Genomic DNA, 13,961 nt, shown 5'->3' with positions numbered 1-13,961 from the left:
CCTGTTTCAAAAACCTGCAGTATTGCACAAATAAAGCATCTGTCCTCCACAAACTCTTTATGAAAAACAGACTATAAAGCTACAAAACATTAGAATTTGAACAGGGCGAGGCAATGTGTTGCTCCGCAGCCACATACAGCTCTTGCATCCTTCTGCTCTGTACCTACATGTTCAGATTAAGGTAATCTTGTACCATTAAAACATTTTTTTTTTTAACATATTGGTAATTCAAAATAACCATCATAACTGCCATCACTTGCCAACAAGATTTATTGAGCCCCCGTAGCAAAGTCAAGAAAAAAATTCTGAAAAAAAAATGCAACTTGAATGTTTCATCCTGCATGAACTGACTGACTGACATCTGACTGCATGCTCGACAGGGGATAAAATGACGTAACACAGAAGCAGATGGCATTTTTTGGTTTGCTGCCTAGTTGATAATTCAGCTTTAATTTGATAAAAATATGGACTCAAATAGACACTGATGATTTTATTTGAAAGTAAGCGTCAACCAAATGTCTACAATATGTTATTTGTTTGCCTCCTGGTGGGATTTTCAATGGAAGATGTTCCAAATGAATCTTTTGAGTATTAAAACTTGTCGACACCGGGAACTTTAGGGATCTATACCCATTGAAAAATATATATGTTTAACAGTATTCAATTTCAAAATAGGCTTTTAATATTTAAAACTGATTACATTTTGGCAAGCCAGGTAATCTGAAAAAGAGTTAAAAAGTTAGTATCCAGATTTGAGCTCCATAGGGTTTTCTGTGCTGGGCAACACATCAAAAGCTGCCTTAACAGCTGTTGCCTGGGCACACATATTTTGTCTCTGGAAAGGGTTTGATGATGGTCACACACTTGATACATGCATTTTCCGGGGTTCATAGCATGAGGATTTTTGCTCAGCAGCAGGAAGTTTGTGGCTCTTTATGAATTTTGAAATTAAAAGAAAACAAAAAACTTGTAGATAATCTGAGGGCAGTCATTGAGTACTTTTCCTCCAAATATTATCTTCTGAAAAGTTACATTGGTTGCTTACGTGACTCTGGTTTGATGGTATTACAGTCAAAGGGGGCTTGGTTTTGTGACTTTTACTATATATCTGTGCAATCAAACAATGCAAATTGCAGGCATTTGTCTGTCTATATTGACATCAAGCCAACGCAAATTGTTGTTAAATTAGAATGATGGAAACTTCTTGAACAATTAACAAATGGTTGAGATATACATATAACATTTAACTACATTTCCAATGGGGCACTGAGACATCAAATTAATTCATGTGCATTACTTTAAGCCAATATATTTGTTTTTGTAATGCTTTTCTCTATGGGGCTTTTTGTTAAAACAACATAGTTAGGTCTTCATTCAGGCTGAATCGAACAAAAATAAACAATGTGTAAAGGTAGGAAATGAGGTTGAACAAACATATTTCCCTAGAGTGTATCTTGAGATTCTCCATTTCTTCTTTCCACTGTCCCAATTAACAGCTTTGGTACCAATTAGCCAAATCAAGCCTTCTCTTACAGGAAACCCAGGGGGTATGTGTGTCAAGAACCAAAGCTTGAGCTAAAAAAAAAATGTCAGCAGAAAAATAGCATGGGCTTTTAGTATGGAATAATTGGGAGAATGAGGATAAATGCTGTTTGCTTTATGTGTTTAACTCTCTCTTGTCAGCCACTTATAAATCTGCCTGTGCAAACAAGAGAAGAAAAAATCTATAATGGCCGGATACATTTGAGCGCTACTTTTTTCATGTAGACAGTAAACTAGTGGGGCTAAATTAATTGAACCCCGGCTGGGTCCAGCAGCTGCCATGTAGTGAAATTCATTACAACAGTCTAATGTGATTACGTTTATAAGGGCAGTGATTCTCAACCAGCGTGCTGGTGTGCCGTAAGAGATTATCAATGATACCATGGGACATTATCCGACTTCACATCATTTGAAAAAGTATGAATTAATCATAATAAATAACATATATATATATTTTTTTTTATGTATCTATGCCAGTGACATACTGTATAGTGAAAGGCAGAACTATTACATGGTATTCCGTGGCAGAAGGGAATATAAACTGTATTTCTAGCTGCTATCATTCATACAACATAATTGTCATGGCTTCATGCAAATATATCTTCTTTGTATTCAAATAAACAGGCCCAGATATGTAACACAGCGTTAGCATGACAGCATGATTGGAGGTTTTGTGGCATATCACTGTTTGTAAATGCTTTTAAATGTTGTACTTTTAATTATGTGATGCTCATTGAGTTACCTTGTGTATGAACTGTGTTATACAAATAAAGCTGCCTTGACTTTTTTATTATGCCAGCCGGGTGATCATCATTCCGTTCACTTTCCACTTTGTTTCATAGCGATGGTGGAATTAGAATATTCTTCCATCCATCCATCCATTATCTTGACTTTATTTTATTTTGAAACCGTTGCATACCAAATGTTGCATTGCACTTTTCATTTGTACTTTTCTGTAACTTCGGAAGTCCATTTAGGGAGCAAAGCAGCTGTGCAAAGATAAATTTTGCTCTTGGCTGGTTGCTGAAATGTATTATGCAGACAAAGCTCAATTTTGAATATAATCGTGCTAATACAAATATGGTAGGTATCAATTTTTACACACTTGGGACGCATAATTATTATTAAATTCATTGTGAAATCATGCTCACACGAGTATGTTAAAATTGTCACCTGACCCATTAAAAAAATCTGAATACATAGTGAAAAAAATTCCACCCAACGCTTCATGTTTAAGTCTCGCCTATATTCATCCATCTTCAGCACCCTTTATGATAATGAGGTGTGTAGATCTAGTTATGGCAAGCCTATCAAACTGAACTGCACAGACAACCTGTAGGCCTTGCCCGAAGCCAACAAGTTAATTACAATGCCAAGGATAACAAATGACTAAACATGTCTCGCTTTTTAATAACCTTCTACAGCAACAACATAACAAGAAGATGCCACACTGAGTGGTCCTTGATTCAAATAAAATGCATGGATGATGAACATTTAGCTTAATAAGTCCTTGAGGTACCAATAAACTTCAGAGTTGAACATTTATGAGATGCCGGATGGACTTTTTATACGTACATTCTTCTTTCGAGGGATACTTATTTAGTTGCACATTCGAAAATGTGGAAATATTTTGTCCATAAGGTCCAAACAAGAATGTTTTAGAAATGTTTTGTGGTGTTACTGTTTTTATTATGACTGTTTAAATTATCATCTTTCAACGTAGCCTCTTCAAAAGAGTGCCTTCAAACATGAACTTGAATTTGATCTTTTTCCATTGCATCTGATAAAATATGTTTTTAGTTATGGTAGAAGGCCATTATTAAAATGATTTATTCAAATTGTTCACCTCTCATGCCTTTTCCCATCAGGAATTATTTAACAGTAATATTGTATATCCAGAACTATTGAGAACCTAAAACATCTTAAAAAGCTTAATGGCCTCATACGTGTTGGCTTTTAGATTCATAAATAAGTGATTGAGTGAAACAGAAATAGTCAGTTGGTGGGGCAATGACAGTAACTGAGCGCATTGATTCACATTATTCTCTACATACCTTCTTCCATACTCACGTGCACATGGCAACTTTTTTATAATGGGCCAGCAATGGACTTGGTCAGGCATAGTAATCTAATCTAATTACCAAAGTTTTAATACAGTTAGATAAGACTGCACAGATTACAAGTCTTTAAAAATATTTAATAATTATCTGGAAGGTATTGTTTGTTTGGTATTTTCACCAGTGTTTGAAGATCTATTTGTGAAATGCCTTTGCCCCCTGAAGAACAATTGAAGTTTCCATGTGTGCAGCAAACAACTGAGAAGTGTCAACATGAGGATTGGCATCGCCGTAATATGAAATTGCTTCTTTTGGTTACAGGCACAGTTCTGTGTTTGTGTCGCTGTGTGTTTGTGATCCTGCTTTATATTCAGATTGCAACTCTACGAGAACTAAGAATCAACAAACACTTTGTGTGTGTGTGCGTGTGCGTGTGCGCGCGCGTAAGACAAATTACAAACTTTCTGCTTACAAGCATGACACAAGGTGAGCGTGTGACTGTGACTATTTGCAGCATGATAATATTGTAAACAAAGCAACAGAATCAATTAAAGCTATGATGTTCCTCACCATAAAATTATGGCATTAAACAGGCTTGTAATCGGAACAACTACTTCCTGTCATTACCACAGCAATGTAAGTGTTACAACCCAAAATGTTTCCCTCCATATTAACTAGAATTTAACATGTCACAAACAACTTTACTAGCTCATAATATATCACATTTTTAAATAACCAGGGGTATAAACATGACAAGTCTAGCTATTATTCAAGGGAACTTCCCTTGGATATTAGCTAGACTTGAAACACTTCCGAAGTGTTTTTTAATTTTGGTGGAGTTACTGAACCCCAGCAGTATTCTATGCACGTTCAGCAAACCCTAACCTTTCCAGCAAGATGAATTCTCGCAGTATTTGTGAGATCACAAACTCCGGAGAATACATCTTGTACCGCTCCCGCTGATACGTTTGCAGCCGACCTTTTTTAGGTGGGACCAATGAGGCGTTGTTTAGGCAGGGGGAAATACACAAACCTAACAGACGAATGGATGCTGCAATAATCGTGTTCTCGCAGATTTACTCACCGTTTCATTGTTGAATTTGAACAGCGGGAGGCGTTTTGTGCATTTTTATCTGGTAAAGATGTTCGTGCCCTTACCTCAACTTTCATATGGATGATGAGACTGTAAGTTAACATTTCTCTGTCGTTAACCAAGTATAGCTAGTCCAGTCTGGTGTGATATTCCAAGGTGCATTGGCCTAAAAATCGTTATGACTCATAGCTTTATTTCCAATACAAAGCACTCAGATATACATCAAACAAGCTCGCACATTTTGTGCTGCGTTGTTTTCCATAAAATAGAAATGGCAAAAAGGCGATAAGAGGTGTATAGGAAAACCAACACATTAAACTTGCTGCTATTCTTTAAGACGCAATACTGTATACTCCAGAGACTAACATTCTTTGTCTCCTTTTTTTCATACATATGTACCACTTGGGAAGTGTAGAGAGAGAAAGGAATTAGGGATTTAAAACAGTACGTATCAACAGCAATGCAGCAGTTTTTCATGAACGCCTTATGCTCAAACCAAACAATAATGTGCATTTTCTGGATTTCCTGACATACTTTTCCTCCCCATCTTGTATTCAAAGAAGCACCTCCCTATCCAGAAACCTGGCACTGTCACTAATTTTTCCTCCTTGTCAGAGACAAAGGGGTTTTAAGTCTGTAGGAGTTCTTGCAGAGAGCGCCGCCACTTGCAGGCAATATTTCACCTCATCCATCTAGCAAGGATAATAGAGTGTCCTTGCTTTTCAACGCCTGGAGGAGTGACCAGTTATCACGAGCCACCAGCCCTGTTGTTAATAAAACGAGGACGGGAGGATCAAGTTGAGGATAAAAAGAAGAAAGACACATGAGGGGGTAGAGGACAAATGGGTGCATGTTATTTTGACAGATGTCTCCGACCGGTGAAGTCAATGTGATCAGCAATTAGTTACCAAGTTGGCATCTTACCTTTGAAGATAAATTTAGACCCATAACCTCCTTGTTTAGGTCATGGGTGGGAGAAGTGAGAAGAATTGTAGTGGAGAGATGGGGCATGCGGTAATAGGCTGATCTAGCTAATGGCCAAACTGACCTTCAGAGAAAGTCAAACATTAAGAAGAGAAAGTAGTGTGTCATACAAATCCACTGCAGCTGAACCCAGTTTTCACCATTACATTGACTTTTGGATTGTAGAGGGCTGTCTGTTTGTTCATTTATTACTCTGGGTAGTATTTTTTGTAAGCTTTTCTTAACTAATTGAAGCCACTTAAATAAGACTCAAAATAGTTTGTGTCCTGATTCTTTTGTTCATTTGGTTTTGCATGAACATTCACAGATTGAGATTAAATTGTAAAGTTATTGTATGCATCAGTCTGTACACAAGAATGGACTTGACAATTTCAAAGATGGCTTTAATTGGAAATTGTACTGGACCTTGATTCTACGATGACACTTGGCAAACTATGGATAATGAATTGGGACAGTGCATACAAGAATATCTGTTTAGGCAACAATTTGCTGCAGTTTTAGAATCGTTGACTTGGTCTCTGAAATGGCGATTGAAGTGATTGAAAGTCATGTGAAGCTGAATGAAGATGAACCAAGTATCCGGTATCAGTCTAACACATAATGAGCAAATTGGTTTGTGTGTGTGTTTACTGAAGCTCTAGGATCATTGCTGCATGCCGGCGGTTTATAGAAAGCCTCGGTTGGCAATGTGAACACAGCGCAATTTGTGGCAGCAAATACAATATCTGCACAAGGGCTGCTGCTTATCAAAAAAAAAAAGAAGTTCATATGATGCATAGAAGAAAAATCACATAGTGAAGGAAGGCATATTGTTTTGCAAAGAACAATTTAGAGTTGGGCACATGCCGATGTTTTTTGATTAAAACATGCAAGGGAAATGTTTTGTTCAGGCTACACAGAAATAGCAACTATATTGTGGCTTCTACTGTAGTCCCTGGATGCTCTATTATTGTCTGATGTTGGGCACCAAACTGATTTTAATGACTTGATAATTTATCCATCTGTATGTACTGTGAACGATGACGAACATGATATTTTAAAGAACAAAAACAGGATGCTTTAATTATTCTTGGTTACACATTATACAACCTAATGCCACCTTCAACTTTATCAGCAAATATTTTAACCCAGTCAGAGGGACTCAGTAGCATACAATTTGTTTTAATTAACAATCAGGACATGAACTTTGGTCTATGTATTTTGAATTGTCAAAATATTATCTATATTCTTGGGACTGCACGCAAGGTATTCAGCACAACTGAGTATGTAGCGTTTAGCAACCAAGCTAATGCTAACTTAACTAAAGCTAGCGCGAGCAAGGAGCCAGACAATAGACCGCTGTTGGCGCTTATGAGCAGCGAAAAGAGCAAACTTACCACAAGGAAAATAACGGAGTTCAGTCGTGGAGGACCATGGATTCAGAGACCTGATGTAGCACTTTTCAGCCCACGACATGATTTGCCAAGTCGGGAATACTTGTCAGACGTTGCATTGCCGCCGGAGTTTTAAAAAGTTTGGAGCCACACACACAGCCTGCTAGGATCCGATGCAGACACTCAGCTTTACAACAGACATTTGGACTTCTGACGTAAGTTTAATGTTGATGTTTAGTCTTACTATGCAGTGGATAGACAAATAATTCGAACGCCGCAACTTGTACACTGCAAAAAAAAAAAAAATGTCGGGGTCTCACACTGCTGCTAACTTAGCGACAGCCTGAAAATTTGCCGTTTTGCACAACAGGGAAACAAAACTCAGGACACTCATTTCATTGGTTGGTTAAATTATGTGTACTGTAGATTGTTTTATTATTGACATCATACCTTGAGATTTTCTTCAGTTGGAGAAGCAAAATACTGCTGCATTTGTTTTAGGTGAAGATCTCAAAAGAGGTCTGCAGTGTGACCTGTTGCACAAGTTTTATTTTTAAAATGTGGAAAAAAGACTAAGGATCTTTAGTAGTTTGCTCTAAAACTTTCATTTATTTTAGAGGGAATTACTTAATGTGCAGTTTAAACATGGTTAACATTGTTTGACAGGTAAAGCTCAATATTTTACTTTTTTTGTTTTGTTTATTGGAATATTGAAGGTTTATGCAGTTGGTTATGAGGAAAAAAAAATTGTGATCGGCAAAAATCGAGATCGGCAGGTCAGGCTTAAAAAAAAGTGTGATTGGTGCACCCCTACAATGTAGTAAGAACCTTGACTCAAATGGGGGACTATACAATAATAAACAATAATCCAGTGGGACATTTACAGTAGCCAAAGAGGTGTCACTTGCGGGCATAACAACAGCTCCATCTCGCATTTTCTTTTATTTCTTTACCCTTTATTGTATTTTACTATGTCGATGTTTTGTCGGATAATATCGACACTATCAAACTGAATCCCATTTGTTTCACCTAAAGCTGCAAGGCACTACTGCTTTTTTCGCCTCCAACATGGACAAATACATCCAAGAGGTGAAATAGAGAAGGGCCGCTAAAGTGAAGTCAAGTAGTGGAGAGGACTGAATGGCACAGGATAGTTGAAGCTTTCCATTTATCATGATGAGGAATGTCAGCTTACTCACCAAAACACCAACTAACAGTTGTTAGAAAAGTGACATTTTTTGTTTATACCATCAGCTGCAGCCGACATGAGTAACGTTTTGCATGCTGTGATTTTGATATTACTATTACCCTCATACTGGTCAGTGGAGGTTTCATTCATGTTCCTCTCTCTCTCATCTACTAACAACTTCACACATGTAGACTGTGACACGAGGGAATAGACCTATAGTGTATGCCAAATGCCAATGTGAAGGGAGCATACGGCTCTTTCTTTTCTCTTTGCTCTGGGGAATGCGGCGACAACTTGAAACCACCAACAGGCCGCTAGTGGAACAGCAGGTGTTCAACATAAGGACTGTGACAGTTTAGTTTCAAAAAACAGTGGAGGTGTGTCTCAATGTCGTAGACTGGTTTTATGTTTTTAAATGTAATGATTTAGTTACTTATCACAATAATAATAGCATATCGGTATAACACTGTTGTAACACGGTTATTATTATTAATATCATTTAGGTTTTTGTGCAAGCACTTTGTCTCAGCTATGGTTGTTTTTTTTAAAGTGCTTTATAAATTGAGTTGGGATTATTAGACAAGGTGATTTGAGTTATTTTATGCATTTTTCTGTCCTATTGAGAATGCAATTTGTTAAATTCACTGTCACTTGTTCACATTATCTTCATTCACTCCATTCATGCCTGATAAGGTTCATAAGTGGCTGCCAAGGCTGTGCTCAACAGTTTTCCAAATTTAATCTTTTTCACCAGCTGTGTGTTTTGTTTTACATTGTCTGTCACCACTATGCTGACCCCTCCCTCATACAACAACTCCCAAATGCACTGGCAATGACAAAGGAAAAGGAACGTATCGAACCCCAATACAATAAAGATGTTGGGTAACTTAATAGTGCAGCAGTGTAGGGGCACTGTGGCCATCTTGCTTGGAGGCGACAATGAGAGTCATCGTTTCCTTTTGGGCAGGAAGAAAGCAGGGAGAACGTGTGTAGCTCAGTCCTTTGAGATCCAGTAAGAAAATGGCAGCACTCCAGAATGATATCAGACAAGAAACTTGAGGAACAAGTATGACAAGTATTGACTTACTAAGCTTTTGGGACACATAAATTTAAAGTGGAAAGTACAGTATCATATCACCGGTTGGTTGAAATAGACTTCAGGTATAAACACAGGTACTTTACAAGAGGTCTTTTACTAGTTTTTTTTTTTTTACTAGCGCTTATATCCGTGGTCTTGTTCTTGTTCGATTACAAACCACATCTCATGAGCATAGGTGAAGGTGGGAACATAGATCGATAGGTACATTAAGAGCTTTGCCCTTCCACTCAGTACCTTCTTTACTGCAACAGATGTATATACTGTAGAGTCTGCATCTTTGCACATCCTTTATCATTCCACCTGTTGATCTACCAACCCATTCTTGTCTCACTTGTGAACAGGCCCACATGATACTTGAACTTCTCCACTTGGTGCAGGATCGTATTCCTGACCCAGAGTGGGCATTCCAACCATTTACTCACTGAGCATTATGGCCTCAGATTTGGACATTCTCATTCTCATCCCAACCTCTTCACACTCAGCTACAGATTGCACCAGCGAGAGGTGAAGATTGCGGTTTGATGAAGCCAACAGAATCACGTAATCCATAAAAAGAACAGACATAATAGTGAGGCTTTGGCTGTACCTTGAAATTCTGTCCTAAAAGAGTATGAACAGAATTGGTGACAAAGGTCTGCCTTGGCGAGATGAAGTCGGGATCTGAAAACAAATCCGACTTATAAACTGTACTGGCACCAATGCGGACCAAATTCTCGACACTTGCTGTACAGAGACCAAACAGTCTATGCATGTGCAACTTTGTGGACAATAAATGGAATGAGGGATTTGAAGATGTTGCTCCTGCTGCTGCTGTTGTTGTCTAATAAGGATTTTTGATGTGTGTTCTCCAAAGAGAAGGGAAGTGGAGAAAGTAGGCAGACTAAGACAAAAAGAGAATGTAGGCAGACAAAAAGATGCTACGGAGCAAAAACAGAACAAACTTTCTCCTTTTACAAAACTGGATATAAAAATGCACGTTGTTTCCATATGCGTTACATCTGGTAGCACATTATATACACGTGTTCACATTATAAAGCCTGAATATACAGCTGTTTTTACGAACAGAGTACTAGTACTAGCTGTTGCAGTAATCAGATGTGTGTTTGGTAGAGAATAAACTTAACAATCTGCGAAAACCGCAATTTCTCGACATTCAAATGTGGAATATGAACAAATGGGCATATCCTTCTTTTGCTGTTTTCCCAGTACTGTATACTGGAAGTTGCATTTCACAAAGAAATATGACCTTAGGAGGATTTTGTTATGGAGGAATGGCCGGAAGTCTTAAATCAAAAAACACATCTTGTGCTCACAACCACAAAAGGATAAAATATCATAGCAGACCGGGGATATTGCTGGTGAATTCTATAGATGTGCAGTCGTTTGACCTCTTGTGCTGACTGGAGCCACTACGGTCTAATCAGTGCAGCACAAGACGGTACCTGAGGGCTTGTATCCAGCCTATTGGGAGTTTGGGGAGGTGAGACTTCCATTCTCGATGTTTACAATGGATGTGTACTGCTGCCTTGTGAGCCATCCCCACATGTTGATATTCCACCCACAAGAGCACAGGTGATAAAATTTTAATGTGTGGACAACTAATGAGAATATACAGTAAGTATGTGGCAAGATAAAACTCTGGAAAACAAAGCAACACATTTGGTGTTTTAAAATACATGCATCTACCCTGTCTTTATTTGTGTGACTACATGTGGATTTGCATTCATTTTTTTATGTTTAATTTAAAATGGATTACTTCCTTTACTTGACTTTGTCGTACCGCAGACAAATGTAGAACCTGTGTGCAGTCTAAAATGCTTAATGTAAAAAAGCTCAATGTCGCCTAATGTCTAAAACCAATTGACACCAAAATTTGTGTACCTCTTACTCATGCGTATGGCCACTCTGAAAATATCAAAACGATCGCCCCGATATTTGGGATTTTATGGACTTTAAGACTTTTCTCTATTGTGAATGCCTTTATAAGAAAAAGGTTCAAGGTATTTAAAATCCAAACTATTGGGTCGATCATTTTGATACTTTTTAAGACTAAAATTCATGTGACCATCTCTACACACACCAACTTCAAAACGATCACAACAACATTTTGGATTTATGGACGTTAAGCTTTTTTTCCCTATAGTGAGAGTCCACGAGGAAAAGAAAATCCAAAATATCGGAGTGACTGTGTGACCATCTCTTCTAATGTCCACTTAAACCTCTGAAAGTACAAATCGATTGCCCCAATCTTGGGTTTTATCGATGCTAATCTTTTTTTCTCATGAGTAGAGATGTGCACATGAGTTGTGGTGATGATTGGTTGTAGTTTTCAGACATTTAGAAAAGCGAAGCTTTTTTTTTTACAGTAAACGTCTTAGACTGTCCCAGCTGCCTCCATTCTAGCTAGCTAGCTAGCTAGCCACTTTTGCACAATATCCTAAGATTAATTTTTATCAAGTACAGACCTACCCACACTGAACTTTAATATAGGTTTATGATTTTTTTTTTTTTGAAAGATTATCTTGACAACATTTAACCAAAACCTTGAGCAAAACCTTGATATGAAACAGGTTTCCCTTTAAAGTAATACTGTAAATAAAGCATTGAATAATTCCCTCTGAATTCATTATTTTACACAAAGGCTGATAGTGGTTTATGCAATAATATACCGCTACTGTGTTGGCACATGGTGTGTACGCATCAAAAGTAGACAGAATACTGGTTAATATGGACTCTGTAGACATCATTATGTTGCTGTCTGTCTGTGCTTCTCTATTATCCTTGCGAACCTTCTACATATGCTCACATGCTATCTGTGGGTGTTGTGTTTACCATGTATTATAATAGTTTCTCTGGATCATCACAATGGGCAATCAATGGTCAGGTGGGTATACTGTGGCAATATACATCAACAAAATAAAAGTTGAAAAGAGGATCACAGAGGCAAATTAAGATGACGATAGAGTTCATAATGGAAAGAGAATATGGTAAGAGGCGTTGCTCGCAAGGAACCTTCCCTTTGTTCATGCACTGTATTGATAATGGAAAATGTAAAGAAACTGACATCCAAGATTCTCCTGTGTGTATTTGCAACAACACAAGCAATCTCCTCCCAACCCCCAGATACTGTAACTATCACACGCTGTGTTTTCCAAGTATGGAGTTAATGAGACTAATACTTATTACTCAAGTAAAAATAGCAGGCACATTTTCATTACGATAGGAAATGAACCTAATGATGTTGTAACTACAGTGTAAGACGATTTCCAATGAGTGAAGAATGCTTGGTATGGGAAAGAATTAGGGAACATTATCAAGGCTAAGCATGCTTGAATGATTTCAATGAGTGGTAAGCATTTTACTAGATTTGAAACAAGTCCGTTCAATTTAACAAGCAATATTCCCTTACTATTGGATTTGATGTATCAAATTTAATGAGATGCATGATGATTAATGACAAATGGGACAATTTGTACTCACTAAGGGTGTGCAAGGGGTCCAATATTCAGGGTTGAGCTCAGCTCGAGGACGTAGGTCCAGATATTCAGGGTTCAGTTCAGTTCGGGCACGTGTTAATGTTCCCTTTAATGAAGATTAGAAAATAAAAGTTAGAGAAAAATAGTATGGTTAGTAATTTTTTAAATACATACAACAACTATTATGTTCCACTGGGGTATAATATAAAGTAAACACAATCATAACAAAATACTTAAAAACATAGAAGTAATCATTTAATTTAAAACTATTATACAGTTCTCAAAGGAGCAGAACTCTTTTACAACCTGAGCGGAATTAACATAAGCCATTAGCAGGATCATCTTTAAGTATAGCGACTTGTCACAGCAGAACAATTAGAAATGCAAATTCACAATTGTTTAATGAATTTTCTAAAAGAAATCCTGTTAAATTCTGAGCACTTCATGTCACAAACAATTATAGCATCCATTTTTTGTTGTTGCATTTCTTGGGCCATGTGCCCTAGATATAATACTGGAAGTCGGTGGAGTGGACTGAATCATGTGGGCCCCATGAGGTCTATGATGTATACTGTAATTATCTGCTGATTCTCAAAATGGCTGTGTGTAATGAGGCTACTCTGTATGAAACCTCAGGCATAAATCACTGTCTTTAGCTGACTTCCAGATGAACAACATCAACAGCTCAAAGACGGAATTGTAGCAGTTATCCAGGTGGTAGCGTTGAACTTGGATTCATCATTAACACAGGCAATTTTGTTTGTTCAACTTAGTTACTCACACAATTATCTGCCTCCTTCAAAAGAGTAAAAACACCTGCACACATTTCCAGTTATCTACGATATGTAAAGTTTGGCAACCATCGCATTATCAGCAAGCTGCTTTATTTTAGGGATTGTTTATTGATGTGTCACTGTATTAAATGGCAGCATGCCAGTTTGTCTGTCTGGCTGCTGTCACTTGCATTAAGAGCTGTTTCTATAATATGCACTGTGAATGTGACCACATTTAACACTTATCTGTATGAAGTTTATATATATATACAGTATATATATATATACAGTATATATATATATATATATATATATATATATATATATGTTTTATCATACCCTCAGTGTGACCCTGATATATGCATAGAAATACAT

General features: G+C 37.4%; 1 protein-coding gene across 4 annotated transcripts in view; it reads right to left on the bottom strand.

The window, feature by feature from the left end:
* The window catches only part of pcdh9 (protocadherin 9), a 158,840-nt gene that overhangs the window by 98,452 nt on the left and 46,427 nt on the right, over positions 1–13,961 (bottom strand). For 2 of the 4 annotated variants that reach the window (XM_077564271.1, XM_077564273.1), the window contains exon 3: positions 12,818–12,919. The exons of the other annotated variants lie outside the window; for them this stretch is intronic. In XM_077564271.1, the coding sequence (XP_077420397.1) occupies positions 12,818–12,919 (102 nt within the window). The remainder of the gene's footprint in view (positions 1–12,817; positions 12,920–13,961) is intronic. 4 annotated transcript variants of the gene reach the window in all.

The sequence above is a fragment of the Vanacampus margaritifer genome, chromosome 4, assembly GCF_051991255.1.
Source record: "Vanacampus margaritifer isolate UIUO_Vmar chromosome 4, RoL_Vmar_1.0, whole genome shotgun sequence".
Classification (NCBI taxonomy): Eukaryota; Metazoa; Chordata; class Actinopteri; order Syngnathiformes; family Syngnathidae; genus Vanacampus; species Vanacampus margaritifer.
Note: the sequence above shows the minus strand (reverse complement) of the source record. Positions and strands in the feature narration are given on the sequence as shown.